General features: G+C 51.7%; 1 protein-coding gene across 8 annotated transcripts in view; it reads right to left on the bottom strand.

Moving 5' to 3' along the window:
- Positions 1 to 20662, bottom strand: part of SPATS2L (spermatogenesis associated serine rich 2 like) — a 147938-nt gene that overhangs the window by 10037 nt on the left and 117239 nt on the right. For 7 of the 8 annotated variants that reach the window (XM_028153156.2, XM_054723409.1, XM_054723414.1 and 4 more), the window contains 3 exons: positions 20307 to 20513; positions 19030 to 19165; positions 4706 to 4764 (listed from right to left, as the gene is read on the bottom strand). In XM_028153156.2, coding sequence (XP_028008957.2) covers positions 4706 to 4764; positions 19030 to 19165; positions 20307 to 20513 — 402 coding nt within the window. The remainder of the gene's footprint in view (positions 1 to 4705; positions 4765 to 19029; positions 19166 to 20306; positions 20514 to 20662) is intronic. The other variant, XM_054723415.1, reaches the window with a different exon arrangement.

Genomic DNA, 20662 nt, shown 5'->3' on the forward strand with positions numbered 1-20662 from the left:
TGCCAAACTACTGTAATCATGCGTTAGCTGTTCACGGGGACTCCCCCGCCTCCCGCTTACACCAGGTAGCTGGGCAGAGGCCGGTCTAGGCCTGGCGGCCTTTCGGAATGCAGGGAATTTCCGTCTGACCATAGACAGCGTATCACCGCACGGTGTCCCAGGTTACCCAGTCAGACCCGAGGACACGGAAAGGTGGCCCACTTTCACTTTTGGCTACAGAGCACATATGTTTTGTTTGGTCTGCACATGACAAGTTCATTTTTCAAACTGACTGCCCACATTTGAAAACGAGGAGAGCCCGTGTGAGAGCTGATTTCTGGCTTCTCTTCAGATAACTGGAATTTCTGGCCATGGTTGGCGAGCATTTCCCTGTGGCAGCAACTGGCTGGAGCTGAGAACTCGCTGCCCTTTTCGGGCGGAGCTCGGCGCTCACTGGGCCTGGTCCCTCCCTGCCCTGTCGGCCAACGAATGTCACCTGCCCGGCCTCTGCCATAGGCATCTTCCGTCACAGCAGAGACTGCACGTGCGGTTATTTGTACCCATAACACCTCGGGGCTGGCACACATGTTGGCTGAATGGATTGAATGAATGAACCAATCCGTTACTTAGAAGGAATATGCAGAGAGGACAGAGGTCCCTTTTCCACAGCGGCCACTCAACAATGTCTAGGACTCGTACCTTTGATTGTTTGTTTGCCAGTATAATTCAACCTATGGACGGGACACGGGAAAATTCTTTTTGAGTGAGAAGATGAAACAAAGTCCTTTCTTCGTGCAAAGTCTTAAAAAATTCTGAAGGCCCAGACTTGACAAGCAGCTAGCACAGGGTCAGAACTGAGTGACGACACAGTTAAGCAGACCGACATTTCTTAATGGATCATTTACGGGACTGGTGACAATTAGGGGCAATTGTTCTTTTTGATTAGGTAGAACTTGGGCATTCACACCAAACAAAAGATTTTGTAGAAATAGATATAAATGGGCCCTAAAATAGGAATGCAGGTGCAAGGTCACCAATAAAGTCTCCGTTTACACTCTTGTAGATGTGCAAGGGAATGCAAATTTTGCATCAGCAAATGTTGCGATGAGTTTTACATACAGTCTCATTAACATTTCAAAGCCTTTCATGATGAGAAAGCCTTAAAACTTGAGATCTAAAGCTAAATGCTTTGGGGGGAGGCATTTATTTCACCTCAAAAACATCCATCACAGAAATAAAAAGCCTAAAACAAAACCAGATCGGATCCTAAAATTCACTGATCCTAAAATTTAAAATAGAATAACAAGTGTGTTTTGAAAGCACCCTCCTTTGATGCATCTGTGGAGGGGACAGTTCACACAGCGTTAGGTTTCCCCCGCACGCAGGCCTCGGTTCAGATTACTTAGGCACCTTTGCGAACAGCATCTGGTGTGCTGAAAGCCCTTTTCTCAGCAGGATTTATACATTCCTTCAAGTTCCTGAAACACACTGGAAGCTTGCCCCTATTGCCTGGGCCTCGGAACATGTTGAGGGCTTCTTAAATAAAACCCCATAGCGGGGGAGTGTCCTTGAAACCCTGGGACGCGGGGAGCTGGGGCAGAAGGAGCTCTTCAGGCACAAAGATTCTTTGAAATCCTTTTTATTCCTGAAAAAAAAATTCTTGTGGATTTTGCATTTCATTTCACAATGTGTCTGTGTTCCTATTAATATAATGTTTTCTTCCCACATCTCTGGCCAACGTGGCCCTCCAAGAACCTGCCCCTGTGGGCCTCCCGCTCCCTGGTACACGGACACAGTCTGGGGCCACCGCACTGCGGCAGCCTGGGTCCCCGCGTCTGCACCGTGAGATAACCCCACACCTCGCGAGGCCACTGTGAAGCCACACGCAGTAACCGTGAGAAGTGGTTAGCACCGTACATTCAAGAAAAGCTCACTACGAATAGTATTAATAAAGCGAGATGTATTCATCTAGAATATACTTGCTCTGTTTGTAATTACCTCAGTGTTCACTGATATTGGGTCCCGCAGCCTACAGACACTGAATGAATTACAATGGTTTGTTTAACAAATATTAGGAAGTGCCTACAGCCTTCTCAGTGTTGTGTTAGGTGCCATGAGGGATATTAGGAGCTTATGTTACAACTGAGGAAATATGGTTTCTGCCGTGTGCAGGAAATGAAAAGTACTCGCGAGGCCGTAGACAAGCAAGCTCCAGGTGGTGGCTGTAGATGGTTCGGTACCCTGTGGGGAGAAAGTCTCCCGGCTTCTGTGTGTGGAGAGGACACGGCTGACCCAGGCCTGTCCCCTGAGGTGCCGCCTGGCCCCCGACCTGCACCGGGCAACCGTCCAGGAGGGGCCGGGCTGCCCTTTGCTAACAGAGCTAAGCGCCTGGCACGGATTTTCTCATTTCACCTTTACAATAGCTATTTGAGATAGATACCATTCTTTTTAATATATTTTTATTGATTTCAGAGAGGAAGGGAGAGGGAGAGAGAGAGAGACAGAAACATCCATGATGAGAGAATCATTGATCGGCTGCTTCCTGCATGCCCCGCACTGGAGACCGAGCCAACAACCTGGGCATGTGCCCTGCCTGTGACCTCCTGGTTCATAGGTTGATGCTCAACCTCTGAGCCATGCCAGTTGGGCCTCGATACTAGTCTTATTCCCCCCTTTCTGATGTGTAACCACAGAGCTTGAGACATTAACAAAATGGTTCAAGGTCACACAGCCAGTAAATGGGTACAACTTGGATTTGAACTCGGTTCTGCTGCCTCCAGTGCCTGGGAACCGGCTTCCCCAGCTCTGGGCAGCGGCCTGGGAGCCCCCACAGGCCTCCCCTGCGGCTGTCCCAGGCACTAACATGCTCACACCCGGGGCAGCACACGGTAAACGTTCCCCAACCGAGTGAGCTGTGAAAACGGGGTGCTCTCCAGAGAGGCTTCGAGTTCCTCAGGTCCTGGCACCTCACATTGTCCCGAGAAGAAGAAGGAGCGCATGAAATCGCGGGTGCTTTGTTAACCTCTCAGAAAGTGATGTGCCAGCAGCTTCCTGTTAGGGTGCCGGAGGAGCATTTGTGTCTGTGTCGGCTTTCAGAGTTGTTACCAATAGGACACGAAATGGAAAAGGGAGGGTCAGCTCTACCTGAGACACAGGAGACAGCCCCTCGTGTGGAAACCTACTTTTTCCGCGGAAGCCAACCCGTGTGGAAGCATAAAACAATGTCTCAGTCAAAGGGGTTGTGTGACGGCCTAACTATCCCACAGCCTGACCCTGGACCACATTTAGTTTTAGTTCATCAAACCTGCTCTATTTTAGATCCTGGAAGTTTGCTTGTAATTATTTAGGAAAGCTGGGTAAGAAAAATAACGATAGCTATTTTCCATAAAGACACTACCGACTTATGGACACGGGCCAGGAAGAGAAAAATGTAAAAAGAATGCAGGATCTGGCCCGATCCTTCATTCTGGTAAAAGAGATGCATTGCCGTCAAAGGTAAAGGCATTTAGCTGAAACCCGGCTGGGGTGGCAGACTGCTATTCATCTAATTCACGAGATAAAATCTCGGTAAAGATGAGGAATTTAAAATGCTCTGGAGATAGGAGTTGTGAAAGTAAATCCCAGCTTAAAAACACGGTCTCAGGGTTCCCATGAACAGAGCAGGCTGCAGTCAATGCTAAGAGAGGCTCCCTCCCTCCCGCCGTGTCCACTTGGGCTTGTGTTGGATCTGATTGTGCAATCTTGTCTCGGCTGGAATTTCCAACCCACGAGCCTGGGCCCATTTGAGACGGCAAGTCTGCCCTCCTGGCTGTCCCGGAACCTCACCGCAGCGGAAAGGTTTAGAGACAAGTATGAAGAGAACAAAATAAATCAAACCCAGGGAACAAATATTTTGTGTTAAAACTAGGCAAAGTTTTGCAATGATCACGATCGTCTGAGTGTGTTCACTGTTTAGTGTCTGGTCCATTGGGCAATCGCACTTGTGATTTCAATTTAAAACATGCAATTCATCTTCTTTGGAGGTGTCACGTCGGCAGGTGTCAGCCAACTCGACGACGTTTGTGAACGGGACTGGAGCGGGTCAAGAAAAGTTCGCTGAGTGCATCTCTGAGTCTGAACTGCTAATCTTACAAGAGCTGCTGACAAGCTGGGGGCACTTTGCCCATTAGGTTTGTGAGTTTGCCTGGTCAGACGCCTGATGTGCTAAGATTAATAAATTCATAAATGTTCTTTAAAATGTGAAGAGGAATTTCCGTTTAAATTTCAGGACTTATTTTTTTTTAGGGGAATTAAATTTGTTGGACTTAAGTTAGTTGAACCTAAAAAAAAAAAAGACCAAGTGAAGAGGACTGTGCAAGTTGTAGAGCAAGATTTGTAAGTTGTAAAGGCTTAAAAGTCATGTTTTAAAGTTTAAGACGAAAATTGATGTCATTTTAAATCCAACAACTAGGAGTAGCCCATTATACGCACCAAAGTCCCTCTGGACTTGAAATGGCTCCGCTCACACCTGGTGCTTATGCAGTGGGTGCTGCTACGCCCCTTGGCACACGAGGTCCTGGAGGTCGCCAGGGGCTCAGTGATGTAACTGCCCAAGGTTACGGAGCCCCAGAGCCGGAAAACCGTGTGGATTTCAGGACCCAACTCGGAATCCATATCACGGTCAGTCTGCCTTCCAGATAGCTTCCGGCTGGGAGGGCCCTGGTCCAGCAGCCGGGGGGGTACTTACTGGCTTCTTCTTTGACGTGGTCCATTTCTGCCATCAGGGAGACTTCCTTGTCAATGATGCTGGGGGGAAACAAAACACAAACAAAAGCTAAGGATGCTTAATCAAAGACCAACTTTTAATAAGCACTGGGAGTAAAAGAAAGATTATTTTCATTAAACAAAATGCAAATCACCGTAACTATTTCCCTGTGACAACGCCAGCGGCACACTCCGCTTTTCCGAAATGAGGCAACGTGGAAGGGACGCGCCCGAGGATGACACGGGGACATCTGCTGATTGAATCATCGTCAGCAAGTCTAGAAAAAGCCCTTCGGACTTTCAGGATGGCGCCGCTTTGAATTTGAATTGGGGAGTATTTTTGCCCTACGACTTCCCAAGTTCCACAACAATATAATACATATTTTAAAATCTGGTGCATGGGTCATGTAGGCTTGTAAGTTCTCAAGGGTCTCTGTGCTTCACTCTCCCAGACTCTGGCAGCGAGGGGTGGGGTGGCGGGGGGTGGAGAGGGCCATGCACATTGAGAAATGCAGGCTGGGTCAATCCACCCACATGCTCTATCACATAAGTCTATGCCTTCTCATTCATTCCCCCGGGAAAGCGTTTCAAGCATCTTCACATTAACATTGCTCCACTGAGCACGGAACAGGAGTCCCGGACAACCGCTTTGGGCCTTCAGGCGCAGGAAGAGGCCAGTGGACTACTGGCTGGCAGGTCACGGAGACTTGCAGGTGACCTGTCCTGCCTCCTCTTCCTCAGTGGTGTGCAGCGGTGGCCTGGGTTTGGGACGGCTGCACAGGAATATGCCACAGACAGCACTAGAAACAGGGGGAGTCTGGCAAAGCCTTCATCCGCGGAACAAATATTTGCCGAGTGCCTGCCATGTACCAAGTGCCAGGCAAGGGCGGCGAGGCTGGGAATACCGCTGTGAATGAAAATAAAATTACTACCATCCCTGGGGAGCCTACATTCTTTTGGGAGAGCTGAGAGGAAGGGGTGAGAGGACCTGCTGAAATTACTGGGAAAGAGTGAGAAACAGAAGCGGGAAGAAAACGGTGATGGCAAGAAGAGATTAGGGCTCCCCGACCCTCAACCAAACACAAGGCTTCTATCTGGTCTCCAGGTTTTGAGAGCTCACAGAGTACACCATGTAAGGAAACGCATGCACCGGGTACAAGACTGGGTGTATCCAGACAGCCTCACAAAGTCCCCACCCGCTCTGACCCCCCCCCCCCGAGGCCACAGACCCTGCAGCCTGCGTGTGCTGGGCGAGGAGAAGAGTGCAGGAAAGGCCTCTGCAAATTCTTTGCAAGCTACAAAGTCATGGCCAGTTTTTGTCAGTTAAGTCAGATGGACATCTGGGGCACAAGACCTCCCCCCAGGTCTGACGCATAGGACACAAAGCTGGGCCCTCACACAACGGTGAGCTCCGGCCTCCCGGGCCAGCCACTGGAGGAATGGAGGCTGCACACAATACACTGTTAATCTGCTTCATGCCCACGTGAGGATGTGCAAAAGCCTGTGGCGTTGGCACCGAACCATGCTTCCGTTCCTCTGGGTCTTTCACCAAAACATTGCCCTCAGCGTCTTAGGAATTCAAGCGCTGCTCTGTGCGACTGCGTCCAAAACTCCCGCGGATACAGGCAGCCAGGAATCTGTGAGTCAGGCCCCTGGTCCGAACCCAGGATCGGCAGGCAAACCCGGATCGGCTGCTGGCCCGACAGCTCCCGCTGGCCCTCCCTCAGGCACCGCAAGAGGGGCGCCTGAGCCTCTTCTTGGGCTCTGCTTTCAAGGCCGCAGGCCTGGAGGGAAGAATGGCCGTGGGAGGCGGCTGCAGGGGCCGGGCCGTGGAGGCCAGCCCGTCCTCTGGCGGCTGCTGCAGCCAGCTGAGCGCCAGACCACAGGAAGGGCCCACAGGAAAGACTGTCTGAGCCTCCCAGGTGCCCACAGGGCCTGGTGGTGTTGCATCCGGCTGCACGAGGAATTTCACCAGTGCCGTTCGCATGTCCTGCTGAATCTTAGAGGCACCGGACAGAGAGATGCCGCAGTGCCGCCTGGTGACAGACAGCTACGAGGGCCGGACAAGGCCAGATGCTGGGCAAAACCCTGGGACGGAGTTACCAGATATGGAGGCTGGAGGGAGAGCCTTTGAGAGGCATGCCATCTGAGAGCTGATGAGTCACAGGAAAGTCACAGACAGTGTCACCAACCACGTGCCCACAGGGAGGCACAAAGGTCACCTGCTTGCTTTCGGGGTACACCTGTGTAGCCATGTCCGCCCTCAGTGACCTCAAAACGAGGGCTGGTCTTGGCTAGCACATCCCGGCCGCTTGCTGCGTCCCAGGCACGTTGAACAGAGCGCCAAGGCCTTGCTGGGTGATCTCATGTGAGCGTCCCGGAGGGCAGGCGCTCTGCTCGCTGCTCCCCGCAGGCCCTCGGCACACAGATGCTCCTCCCAGCCCTGCCTGCTTCCTCTCATTAAGCCCGAGCACCCCTTCAGGCCTCTGTTTAATCATCGCATCTTCGGGGAAACTCCGAGTGCTTAAAAGCTGTACGATCTTAGACTATTGTGAGCTGCTCGACAAAAATTGCCTGATCGTGATGAATGTAAGGGAAGAAAGCATATTCATTTTCCTGTGGCATCAATAATGAAACTTCTCCTTAATTGCTATACTGTAGTGCTTGCACATAAATCACGCTTATGCAACGATTTATATAATTTTTTGTCTCTGACGGAATCTGATCATTTGAGACACAAACTTATGAATAAAAGTGCACCGATAGTCACCGAACCACACAGGGTTTGGCTTCGAATCAAAGCAGGTAGTTAATGATTCTGTTCTCAAATCGAGACGGCAATAAATTATTGAAATCTGTGCTCTCTCTCTCCTAATCACCCGTGACTCTGCGTGTTGAACATTTCTGCTTCCCGCAGCGGTCGCCGGAACCGGGCGGACACACAGAACTCGCCCCCTGCTGTCCGCCGGCCACTGCAAGGGCTCTCCGGGGTCGGGTGCAGTCCCCGAGGTCACCGACGTCAGCCTGCACTGAGCCCCCCTAAAGCCACGCCGACCTCCCGGGCTTCCGATGCGCCCTTTACCTTCCAAAACACGCCTCCTCGCTTTCCCTAAACCCTCTGGGCAGTAACGTTTTATTCCGTTGCCATAAAAAAGCTTTTATTATCAAAGCAGTAAGGTGCGAGGAGAAGGAGATTACCATGGCACAGCCTTTACGGTTTATTGTATAGTTAATCACGGAGATAAAGTGTCATTTTCTAAGAACGTTCCCACTGTCTCGATTCCTTTCTGTAGAGGACTCATAACAACAATAGTAAAAAGAATCGGAAAGGCACTTCAGCAGGATGGAGCGACCCTTTCCTGCCCCGCGGAGGCGGCTTCTAGAACCCGGACCGAGACCCGAGGGACGGGCTGTTTCGGTTGGCAGCCGGGGTGGCCGTGGCAGGTCTCGGCTCTTCCGAGAGGAAGGCGCTGGGACAGGAGCAGCCACATGCTGCTGAGCTGGTGAGCAGAGCCAGCTGGGGACACTGAGGCACAAACGCAGAATCTCAAAGGGCATGGGAAGACATCCATGTGCAGCAACAGCCGGGGTTAGATGCTGGGGTTCAGAGGGGCCCCTCCCACCTCGGGGCGTGGGCCTTGGGGTGTCTGCCGCGGGCCTGGCCCATCTCATCTCATCTCCACAGTTTTGCTTCAGAACCTCGTTGTGGAGGAAGAGCTTCGGGCTGGAGCTTCCTTAACCCGCAGCTGCCAAGCAGAGCAGAGCCAGCAGCGCTTCTGGAAGGAGACAGCGAGGAGCCCAGAGCCCAGAGGCCCGCAGGCCGAGGAAGGCCCGTCCGCCATCGAGGGAAGAGGCTGTGCTCGCTGCTGGGCGAGGGGCTGGGGACCCTGCTGCTGCCTCCGCCTTCTGGCCTCCACGTTCTACACACAGCACGCAGGTGAGCGATACTCTACCGCAAGGGTCCCGTGTAAAGAACTATTTCCCTCACACTGCACCCCCCGACGGGGCTCCTCCTCACCACTGCGCCAGGGTGAGCACTGTGCGCGCCCAGAGGGACGCCCGCTGGGCTCCTGGCACCTTGCAGCGCCCAGGGGCCGCCCTGTGTGTATGTTGGGGGGGCGGTTTGGGAGAGGAGACTGGAGCTGAGGAGGGAGCACTGCCCACAGGTTCAGGCACCTAGTCCTCTCCCTGGAGTGACAGGACTTCCCTTCCAGGCGGGGGGCAGACAAGCTCCCCATACACGGTGGGGGTGCCCAGTGCCAGGGTGCCCTGTCCAGGCCATCTCCTCAGGTATTGCCACACGTTCTAGGGCCCAGGGCCAAGCCAGTGAGGGTTCCGCTGACCCATTCCCCGGGCACAGACGCAGCAACCCGGAGGCTCTCCATTCCCAGGGCAGGAGGACGGCGGCCCAACACTGTGACAGGTGCCTGCACACGGCGCTCTCGAATGCACTCCCTGCCAATCAGGCGGCCTGTTTGATTTCTATCTTTTTATCGGAGGTAATATGTTCTGTTCATGTTAGCACCTCCCAGTCTGCATGCTTTTATTGGCATCCTACGATGACTGGCAGCACAGCTAATGAACATTTCATCACGCTGTCTGAGGTGCGCTTCTGAGATGAGACACACGCAGGTGTCGCACCAGGACCAACTCCCAACACGCGGGAAACACGGGAGCCCCTCAAAACAGACACGCTGATTGAGAAACAAACACAGGGATCCCCTTTTCTCCTTACAATTTCTAGGAGCTGCAAAGCCCTGTGAATTCTATGAATTCCACATGTTCAGCAGGAAAATCGTAGTCCTCATACACCTCCATGTGGAATTTTACATGTGGTTTTGCTTAACAGGATTTCTTAGCTTTGCTAATTACTTCTTAGATTTGTTTCTTTCTATGGTGATCACTATTCAAGGGAAGCCACTTTCTGGTCTCGGTTTCCATAGCTACAAAAATGGTATGAGTTACCACCACCCCCTTCAGAAAAACAAAAAACCCTAAAACTACTTCTATGGGAGAGAAAGCAAGTTTCTCTCTGCAGGGATCTCTCAGCACTGGTCACTCCGGGCCCGAGGTAACAGCCAGGGCTGCCTGGCCCTCCCCCACGCATGCTCCACAGCCTGTCTGTCTGCTCCCATAGGACCTGGTATGTTTTTTAGGCAAGAGATCTCTCCCATCCCTCAGTCAGTGAGCAATGTTCTCCAGGTGATGGTCCCCACTGTATGCATATCCCTGGGCCCCGCACCCACAGACTGGGGACTCTGGGAATGAATGGGCTCTGAGGCTCCCTGTGATTCCAACATCTGAGAGGCACCAGCTGGTCACATATTCATCTATCTACTGGAAGGATGAATGAAGGAAGGGGAGGAGGAGATAGAGAGAAGGCATGGGAGACAGGCCAGGGGAAGGAGGGCTGGGCTGGTGGCAGCAGTGGCCACTCGGAACCCAGGTCCCTTTGCCTTATTTCTCTCATCACAGAGCAGTAAGCAGCAGAAAGTGGTGACGACACGTCCATATCTCCAGGCTGGGACCCATAGCATGCTGAATAGACAGAGAGCGGAGAAGGAGCCGGCCTTCCCAGTGTCCTGGGTTAGAGGGAAAGAAATTCACTAAATGCTTATCTGGAAGTGAAGAAACCGACCTAGATGGGACTTCTCTCATGCGCAGGCTGGAGATTTTCTGGAATAATCTAAGGAATGTGTATCTCGTACCTGAATCTTCACAAAAGCCCTAAAAGTGACAGCAACACTCCTGTTTTGTAGCCGAGTAGACGTTAAGAAACTCAACCATCTTCAGAGCTAGAATATGTGGCGATGGGATTGAAACGCTGTTCTAGCTCCACACCTCATGCCTCCAGGTAAGTGGTTGATAAGCCTTGAACTTGTGACTTTTGTTAGAAGCCACTGGCCTACTGAGAACCAAAGGTTTACAGTCACTGGAAAAATAACATGACATACTTACAAGGAATTTTATTAGAGTAACTTCGGGTGTTTGATATAGTCTTATGATTTGCTGCTGTCCTAGCTACAAATTGCCCCAAACGATGCCTTGGTCTCACTCTGTACCCATCTAATAAACGGAAATAAGCTCCAAGGTCCATTCAGAAATTGCGAAATTAATAATGTATTTTGTACTTATACTATTATATAAGAACAAACTTGTCTTATTTTCCAGTGACAATGGATTATACTACAAAATTAAAAAGACACAAATAATACGTACTCTGGGATTGTGAAGATAGAACAATTTGCTCAATTCCCTTTTATATTTCCATTCTATAGTGAAACGAACAATGCTTACTCAAGGAGCATGTTACCAAGCTGTTTGATTGGTAGCCTTCATGTGCTGAAAAGGTTCAGAAATCTTTTCCGATTTCAAGCTGAAATTAGAACCAACCTCTTGCTCTCCAGCTCTGAGGGGTGTGTGTGTGTGTGTGTGTGTGTGTGTGTGTGTGTGTGTGTGTCTATTATTCTGCAAGGAAGGCTGCGCTGAACGGGAAGCGACTTCCCAGGCTACGTGTGCAGCCGGCAGGACGCCTGGCGGTAATCACATGTGAGGCTCAGAAAGGCTCTTAATACGAGGTGCTATTCAGGCTGGTTTCCCGGGGACGAGGCCGAGACTGAACAGGCTGGTTCCGGAGTTTTTGTGTTTGTCAATCTGCTCTTCCTTCACGCTGAGTGATTCACGGAGTCCTTGCAGGGCCCCGGGGAAACATCCAACCCAGAGAAAGACCTCGGGGAGGAAAGGAAATAGGAAACGAGAAGCTTTCGCCTCCCGAAAGCGAGCGGCACCTATTTAGAACGACACTTTCACCAACGAGGCAAGATCGGAAATACACGGCACCTCAGGGGCTCGCCTAGACGCAAAGGCACAGGCACCGTGAGCTCCTCCGTGGGGTGCGATTTTCCCCGCCCACAGCTTCAGCGTGGGCCTGGAGCCCGCTTCTGTTTATGGGGCTGGTGCAGAGTAAGGCAATGGCGCTATTTGGGCATAAATATATTTATGAGCCTCTTCTGCTACTGCCTCTCGATATCCTTTGCAGGTGTATGTTCATTTCCGAACGGTGCGTGCTTCTGAGATGCAGGCACGTCGCGAATCCCGGGTGTGGGGAGAAGGCACGGGCCTGGTTAATTTCCGTTGCACAGTACTTTGTACCGATCACAGGCAGGTGTGCACTTAGGAAGATCACTGGACGAGAAGGAAAGTCCGGTTTATACAGGTTTTGATCGATGGGAAGATTGTATTCACGTCCAGAGCAAAAGGACATAGAGACTTTTTATTAAATGTCTTCAAAAAGTACCATAAAAATATAATGCAAAATCTTGATTTTTGTCTTCATGACATGCTTGGCTTAAGGTGCGCGCAATAACCTAGAAATCATGTGACACACGGCTGATGTCAAATGATCACATAACACTGCCCAGTGGCTACAAAGGTTCCTACCCTCAGCTCTTCTGCTGCGATCCCATGACCAACATCCTTGTGGGAGAGGGCTGAGAAAAGCATCGCTTTCTTGCTGGACACACACCACTCTGGTCCTGGTGGAGACACTAGGAATACTTACTGTTTCTGTCACATGGTTTTATATCTTTTTTAACTGTGTTTTTTTTTTTTTTTTAAATTGATTTCAGAGAGAGAAAGGGAGGGAGAGAGCGAGATAGAAACATCAATGATGAGAGAAGAATCACTGATTGGCTGCCTCCTGCACATCCCCTGCTGGGGACTGAGCCCGAAACCCGGGCATGTGCCCTGACTGGGAGTTGAACAGTGACCTCCTGGTTCATAGGTCGACCCTCAACCATTGAGCCACACCAGCAGGGCTCAGCCACACAGTTTTAAAGTGGAGTCTCTACTCATCATCCATGCTTCTGTCAACACTCGCCACGTTCGCTTGTTGTCACAGCGTCTTTTCTGCGACACAGGTCTGATTCCAGGACCTGTTTCACCCAATACTCCCCTCCCCTCCATTTATTTATCTACCGCAGTACACACAGCGCCACAATTCAACGACTCTCCCAATGACGGGAGGCGAATTAAACGGAGGGCAAGTGTGTGTTCCATCGCCACCGAAGCCTAAGATACACAGAAAGGCCTGTTTCCCTTCACGCTGGGGAGCACAAGGGCTGGCACCGAGGATGCCACGGTCGCCGGCGTGAGAGGAGCTGGACAGATGCCACGTGTGCCCAGGAGCACCGAGCAACACTGCCGCCCGGCCGAGGCCGAAGGGCAAGAACCACGCCTGGACAGACGCCTTCCCTGCTGTGTTTACTGCCACACGCTTCCGACCCTCACCCCAATCCCGGCCCCACCGCGCTGTGTGGTCTTACTGCGAAACGAGAAAAAGACTCAGGTAGAGACAGGACGGCTGATGAGAGTGACTGCCTATCATTAGCTACAGGCGTCCGTTCTTAGCGTCCATATTTTCTCCTAAGGACTGAATTGAATTCTATAATGAAAAGTAGACCAAAAAGCAAAGCCCTCAATTTTCTCCACTTCAATGCAACTGGTTTTCTGGCCTTAAGACGACAAAAATCTAATTTGACCTTTAAAATGCGTAGCTAGAAGGTTTACATTTCGGGCAATATGGAAAATAAAATTCCTCCTTCGCTGATCTGAGCAGACAGGGCCGTGGTTATGCTGTCTGGGCAGGTACCTGAGTGGAGGGGACCGTTCCTCTCTCCTGTCTGCAGCAGTGCACTGGGAGGGCAGCTGGGGGAGGGGCGGGTGGCGACTCAGGGGTGTGCAAAGGGAGTAACCTTGGCCTCCAGGCCTCCAGCCAGGGCAGAACCGGCAGCAGGGCGGGGCCGGGGGGAAGGTGCCAGAAGACAGGGTCCTCTCACTTTCCGGGGCGCAGGCTTCCTCAGCATCGTGGATGTCGAGGGAGGGATCAACCTTTGCAATATTGCGGGGTAGGGGTGGGGGTGGGGACTGTCCTGTGCATTCTAGAACATCTACAGCGTGCTTCACCTCTACCTACTAGCGGCCCATGGTGACAACCCCAAGTATTCCCAGACATGCTGTCTCCTGGGAAGAATCCACCCGCGGAGAACACTGCTTGGCCCCAGATACACTCGCCCCTTTGACGAACTCTCAGCCCGAGTTTCAGCCACAGACGCACAAGAGAGTCACCCGGAGCGCACACACACACACACACACACACACACACACACACACACATGCACAGACTGCTGGGTCCACTTCAGACCAGCGATGTCAGTGTCTCGGAGCCCAGGATGGCCAGAGCTCTAGGAGTTTTTAATTACAGTGCACATACACAGACTTTGGTGTGGTGAGAAGTTAATATTAATTTAAGTTAGTCACAAAGAGAGAAAAGAAAAGAAAAGCCCTCAGGGCACAGGAAAACCCGGGCTGGGCTTCCGGTACTCAGTGGGAAGCCAGGCGTTCTCCAAGCAGCAGCTAGAAGTTTGGGGAACGTGGGGGGAAAGCAATGAGGAAGGAGTCTGCTGTGTGCTAACCCTGCAGAGAAAAAGGGTGTTATTGGGACTCAGGCGGAAGTCGTTCCCAGGCTGGTCCGCCAAGGATTTGACAGTATTTGGGGACCAGGAGCAGGGCCCCGGGAATGCGGGTCAGCGGGCTGCAGAGCTGGTTCCCTTGGGGGTGGGGGTGGGGGGCTCCCCAAACTCTCAGCCCAGGAAGAGGACACAGTTAGGCGTCACAGTGGAGACACCGGTCTGCGGACCACCAGGCGGGCTGTGTGCGTGCTGGGCTCCGGCCAGAGCTCCCGGCAGATGAGAGGACGCTGTGCAGTGGGGGGCCGTGGGGAGGCCCAAGAAGATGGGTGTAGCTGAATAAGGCCTTTCCTGCAGCCCGAAGGTCTCACGCTCAGTCATTCGTCTGCTGGGTGAGTCTCAGCAGATTTGGTTAACGTTTGTTAACATGTAGATATGCCACTTGGGAGGGATGACACCTGGGCATCGAAAGGATGAAGTTACCAGGGACACAAAAATGAGAGAGTTCAGGGTGAAAAAGAAAAGGGAAGGGGGCTGGGCCCAATGGGAGTTCCGCCCTGGAGTGTTTGGTGTGGGGCCAGGAGCCCTGGCCTGCAGGGGCAGTGGGAGGTCCTCCCCCCCTCCCCCACCTCGCTGAGGGAGGAAGCTCCAAGATGGAGAGAAGGGGGAGTGGGCAGGGCCGGGGGCCAGGGGAGTGGGGACTCCGGATCCACTTCCACTTCTCCTTGAGCAGACCTGGCGCTGCTTCAGGAAAAGTCAACGTGAGTACGGAGGGAATTCTGGCCCCTGTGCACAGGCCTGCTGCGACGACCCCCTTATATCTGAGCCCGAGCCGCCTCAGCTGTGGTCCCCCCAGCTCCCACTCTCCAGCCTCCCCCCCCCCAGCACACACTCCACCCCTTGCTGTTGATCAGAGTCCCGCCGGTCGACTGCAGCCCCTCAGCAGTCCCTACAGCTCTGCCTTGGAATGCTGCCTCCCCAGCACACGGCCGACTGTCAGCATCGCTCTCCTTCCTCGGTGCTTTCTGAATTCAATGTTTTATTGCTCATTTTAAGCCTTCGCCATCCACATGGACACACACACACACACACACACACACACACACACACACACACAGAGATTTGCAACGAGAAGCTGGACTTGTTCGCACACAGAGCGATTAAATCTGGCAGCTATAATTCCAAAGAATGAATATTTTCCAGTTGTGGTAGGGGGCCGAGCGTGCAGACAAGAAGCCAGCTGTTTCATGTTAGTTCCTGATGGGACTTCTCACACAGATGCTCCTGCTGCAGCATCCACTTCCTGTCAAGACACGCTGTGAGAGCTCTAGCCATCCCTGTTCCCCTCTCACGTCCCCAGTTCTTCCTGGGGGAGTAGCCGTGATCCCTGCAAGGTCCCTGAGCCTAGGCAACCGTGTCCGGGTCCAAGGCCAACTCTGACAGCAGAATTCAGCAACTCAATGGATTTCTCCCCCAACGGCGTTGAAGGAAGTATTGTTCACAGCAGACTGGGAAAGATGAGCATGTGTTCACCTGACTCAGCTGTGGGCCACGTGGTCCTGAGCACGTGCCAACAGGTGGCTTCCCCCAGCCTCACAACATGGCCACTCCCGTGGCTTCCCGCGGAATTCGGGGGGATTCAGGCAGGCAGGACGCACCCCCTGAAGCTGGCACTTGGGTAACAAAGTGAATGTCTAGAATTTGTTTCTAAACTAGACACAGCGCCGCTGAGAGCCTTGGCGAGCACAGGGGCTGGGTCCACGTCGATCAGGCCCCAGGTGAGCTGCCGTCCGTCTCGGAAACAGCACTTTCCAGAACCCTCCAGAGGACCTGCCCCACAGCAATCCCCAGGTTCCAATTGTGTTAAGCGAAAGGTGCTGCATTCAAAATTCTCGCTCATGCCTATTGTTCATGATTTCATCACCAACAGAAAAGCTTAATTTTTAAAAAACATATAAACTGCCTTCTTCAGTTCTGTGACCTGCTATTTTCCAAAAGCACCTCAGTCCCTAAAATCCATCTCTCAGAAGATGAGAGGGAGGCTCCGTCCAGGCACATCACCGCGGCGGCCGGGCTGCGGGCCGGCCTGGACCAGAGCCAACGTCTTTCCGTTCGGCAGAAATGCATGGAAGTGGTTGATTAAAAACCACTTTGGTTTTATTTTTAAGTTAACATTTACGTTATGTTTTGGGATCGTTTTTTTAAAGGTTAGATCAGAAAACAAGTGGGCGTTGACTCACTGGGTAGCAACAGCACACAGAAGATGGCTGGTCTACATTTTTTCCTCTCCAGCTTGGGGGAAAAGTGCTGTTCTGTCCCGTAGGTGACTGTGAAACGGCAGCACTGCTTGGCAGAGCTCACTCAGAAGGGAGCCTTCCCCCCCGCCCCCCCAGTTTGAAACACAATGTGAGTTACAAGCAGAGAAAAGATATACAACTTCACCCCCCCGTAGCACTGACTTCCTGGCCCCAAGCTTTTAGCTCGTCAGGCGTGAAACACTCCAAGAATCTGTTATAAATCTCAAGATGTCCCGTGACCCATGTGATGTTCATTTTACTAAGGAAATAAAGTAAAACAATAAAAATAAAAGTCGGCCGAGCAGCTGGAGGGGAGAGGTAATTCGAGGTCATGGCTACACTTTGTCAATTAGTGTGTGAGTCACTCCGACGGAAGGTATAATAGGAGCCTCAGAGGAAGAGTTTACTCTAAAATGCCCCACAAAAGGAGAAGACCGAGGGTTTCCCTGAGCAGCTGGCTAATGCCCCCAGACAGTGGAGGGCCAGCTCTGACCCCCCCACACTCCCCGGGCCCACCCGGCCCACGGCCTTTCTGCATCCCCTCCGGCTGCTTCGTGCCACAACACGGAGACGTCACAGCCCATAAAGCTTACAACGCGTACTAGCTGGCCCTTCACAGATAGAGTTTGCTGACTTGGGCTCGAGAGAACAGGCCTGGAAGTTGAGTGCGCTTTAAATATCGGGGTAACTTAAGGATAGATTGGAAAATATAAAAGCCAACAAGAATACGTGTAACATCTTTCACTTGAGAGCACCTATCTTCTCTAATGGTTTCAGCATATTCTTGGAGTTTGCCTTTGACAAGTAGGTTATAATCTGATCAAACAGAGGAGTGATCCATGACAGATGCCGAGACTGGGGGAGGGGAAAGGGTTCCTCACTGAAGGACGACCCAGGGGCGTGGATGTCTTTCAAGAGTTCTTATATTCCCTTGGGATCTTATATTATATGTAGCAGATGGTTTACAATTCAAGAATTTATTAGGTTAGTGTTTAGTGTAATCCTTAGTTTTACACAACTCAACCATTAGCTAAAAAGCACATCAGAGGCCAAAAAGGGACTTGGAATAGAAAAAATATGCAGAAGACGTGACCAAATTCTAGAACCGTGGGAGGCTGATGAGATACGGGGGACGTGTTATGCAAATCGGGGCGCTGAGGGTGTGTTCTCCTTGTCCTGTGTATTTCTGTTCCGGACCCTGCTTTTCCTCTGGGGACCACAGCTCCTCACCTCTCACTTCATGGGGTTCTGGTGGGGCTCGGCCCCCCACTCACTGTGGTAGACATGGTCTCCGCCTGGCTGACAGGGAGATGGTCGCTCCAGCCACAGCGGCTGGTTTAGGGACAGATACATGACCCAACCCCGCCAATGAGAATGAGCCCCTGGGCCTCTGTTAGAACTCCTGGAGACCAGCCCTCGCTCGGATGACGGGGGCGATGGGGTATGTGAGCGGGAGCTGCCAGGGGGGCTGCTTGGCTGCTCCATGGAGAGGTCATGCCTGAGAAGGAAGCCAAGAATAAGCAGAACCAGGAGACTGTGGGGGACAGCGAGAGAGGGGAGGAGAGACAGAGCGAGGAGAAAAGGGAGGGAGGAGCACAGAGAGAAACAACATGATTTGGGCTTAGAACCAAATTTGCCTAAAGCAGTGGTCGGCAAACTCATTAGTCCACAGAGCCAAATATCAACAGTACAACGACTGAAATTTCTTTTGAGAGCCAAAATTTTTAAACCTAAACTTCTTTTAACGCCACTTCTTCAAAATAGACTCACCCAGGCCGTGGTATTTTGTGGAAGAGCCACACTCAAGGGGCCAAAGAGCCGCAGTTTGCTGACCATGGGCCTAAAGGAATCTCCTGGTGTTTTCATGTACATCGGCCAGTAAGTTCTATTTGTCTTTAACTAGTGTGACTTGGGTTTCTGTCACCCAAAACTGAAATAGAGTTCTGGCTGATCGCCTGAGAACATTTTCTTCCTGATAAGAACCCCACCTTTCCTAACAGATACTTCCTTCCAACTGTGGACACGAGCCACGGAGCAGGACTCAAAGGAGTGTCTCCCATCGAACCAGCTGCAGAGCGAGGCAGGGCCAGCACCGCACGGTGCCCCATTGAATTCCCGTCTAGACCCCCGGATGGGCCCCTCACTATGTCTGCATGGGATGCTTCTGAGTTTTGTTCAGGCAGTTGTCCTTTTATAAGGACGAGGCTGGAAAATTCTTTTCTTAGCAGCATGCGTGCTGCTGGCTCTCCAGAGATTTGTCGAAAATGCCCCTGGTGGAGGTTTCGTTCTTTGCTGCGCTCCACCTCATCCATGCACTTTTGGGCCAGCCTCAAACGCCAATGAACTCTGTGCATCAGGTTTCTTTTTATTCAAACACATGCTCTCCTTTCTCATTCCCAAGATACACGCCTCTGCCTGCAGGGCTTACAAAAAAATCTGCTGAAGAGTTGCCCTGCGCGGTTTATATACGAAATAAACAGGGTTCTCCATCCTATAGAGACGGCTTGAGTGCCCCGGGCACAGGTTCCCGGCCGCTCACTCACCAGTTGTGCAGCTCAGCGAAGGCGGCCTTGATCTTCTTCACCGAGCTGTCCACCTCCTCCTTGATCATGACGCGGTACCTGGTCAGGGACACGGTGCAGCGCTGCAAGTCCTTCACCGACTTCTCAATATTTGGGCCTAAAATGAATGTCAAGAAAAAAAAAAAGTTTTTTTGTCTCTTAAATGTGAGCACTTTATCTTTGTGAGCTGAACAATACCAACAAAATCCAACTAACTCACCACCAACACCACCCCCCGCCAAACAGAGAGAGATTTGTTTTTGTTTTTCAATGAAAAAAATTTTTTTAAAAAGTTCTGCGAAGAGGTTGTTTGAACCCAGGGATTTTAACATCCAGAGCGGGTGGTCGGTAGGGAGACTGCTGGGATTTCACTAGTGGGTCCTCTGGCTGGGCCATTCTGGGCACACGTGTCTCCTCTGCTCTTGGGAAAAGGTCCCGATCATGTATGTTCCATCACACACGTTCTTGGAGTGGGATGTGTCTAAAGACTGCCTGTGCCGCTGGCTCTCGCGGTGAACACCACTCTGCGTGGCTACGCCTGCGGGCTTTTGCAGGAGGAAATGCCTTAGAGGATGGGGGAGGTACAAACAGCAAGAGCGGCCGGAGCGGCGGTGCCAGGGACGCTGGCCCGGGGCCCATCGGTCCGGGCCAGGCCTGTAATTACAGCAGCACTTAAGCGGCTCCGTGGGTGCCAATCTTGCCCGATTTCCTGAAACCGTCACCGGGGCTGACAGATAGTGCAAAACAAATCGGCAAATTGTACGTATCCCAACAAGGGCGTGTTTCTTGGAAGAAAGCAATCTCCCTCCAGAAAAGTGAGAAAGCGTATCACACCAAAGCCGAGGGAATCAGATAGAACTGAGGTTGGATGAGAAGAACATTATTTAATCTTCTGGGAATCGGAAAGGAAGTGATTTAGCCCCTTTCATGTTGAGGACCAGTTCTGGGTAAAGGATCTGGCACTAACATTTGCTTCCTGAGAGTGTAGGGTAGAAAGTATCTGCAAATTTATCCCTCACCACGGAGAGAAGAATGGTCCCGGGGAGGCAGAGAAAAGGGATGTAATGCCATTTACACCCTTTGACCGCCACGGGCAGAACCACATCTGCCTCTCGGCGCGTGTGGGTCACAGAAAGAAACTCCCTCTCGTGTGCTTCTCCCTTCCACGAGGCGGCATCTCTGGGAACGTCCTGTCATCCTGGCCCTTTCCTCTGTGTGTCAAAGACGTTGAATCATTTGTGCAAAAGAAACCACTTTACCTCTTTTCTTTGCCAGCTCATCTGGCTTTATCTCAGGATGAGCTGCAGGGGCATTGGAATTAACAGGAGAAGTTTTTGCATGAGGCTTGCTTGGGTTACAAGGCTGCTCAGCTGACCACTGCAGGCCCTCTGACCTCTCGGGTGTTCCGTGTATAGGTTTGGGGTTCCCATCTAAGGACAGTTTCTGGTGCAGTGGTCTGTTGCCTTCTGTAAGAAAACACCAAATAATGACTGTGACGGGATCAACTAGAAACATGGATGATAAGGTGATGGGGGGATGCCACGATTTTTTTTTTTTTTCGTTTGTTTCCATGTGGACAATAATGCCTTTCATTGCAAACAGTCTAGAAACTGTT

This window comes from Eptesicus fuscus, chromosome 11 (assembly GCF_027574615.1).
Source record: "Eptesicus fuscus isolate TK198812 chromosome 11, DD_ASM_mEF_20220401, whole genome shotgun sequence".
NCBI classification, from domain to species: Eukaryota; Metazoa; Chordata; class Mammalia; order Chiroptera; family Vespertilionidae; genus Eptesicus; species Eptesicus fuscus.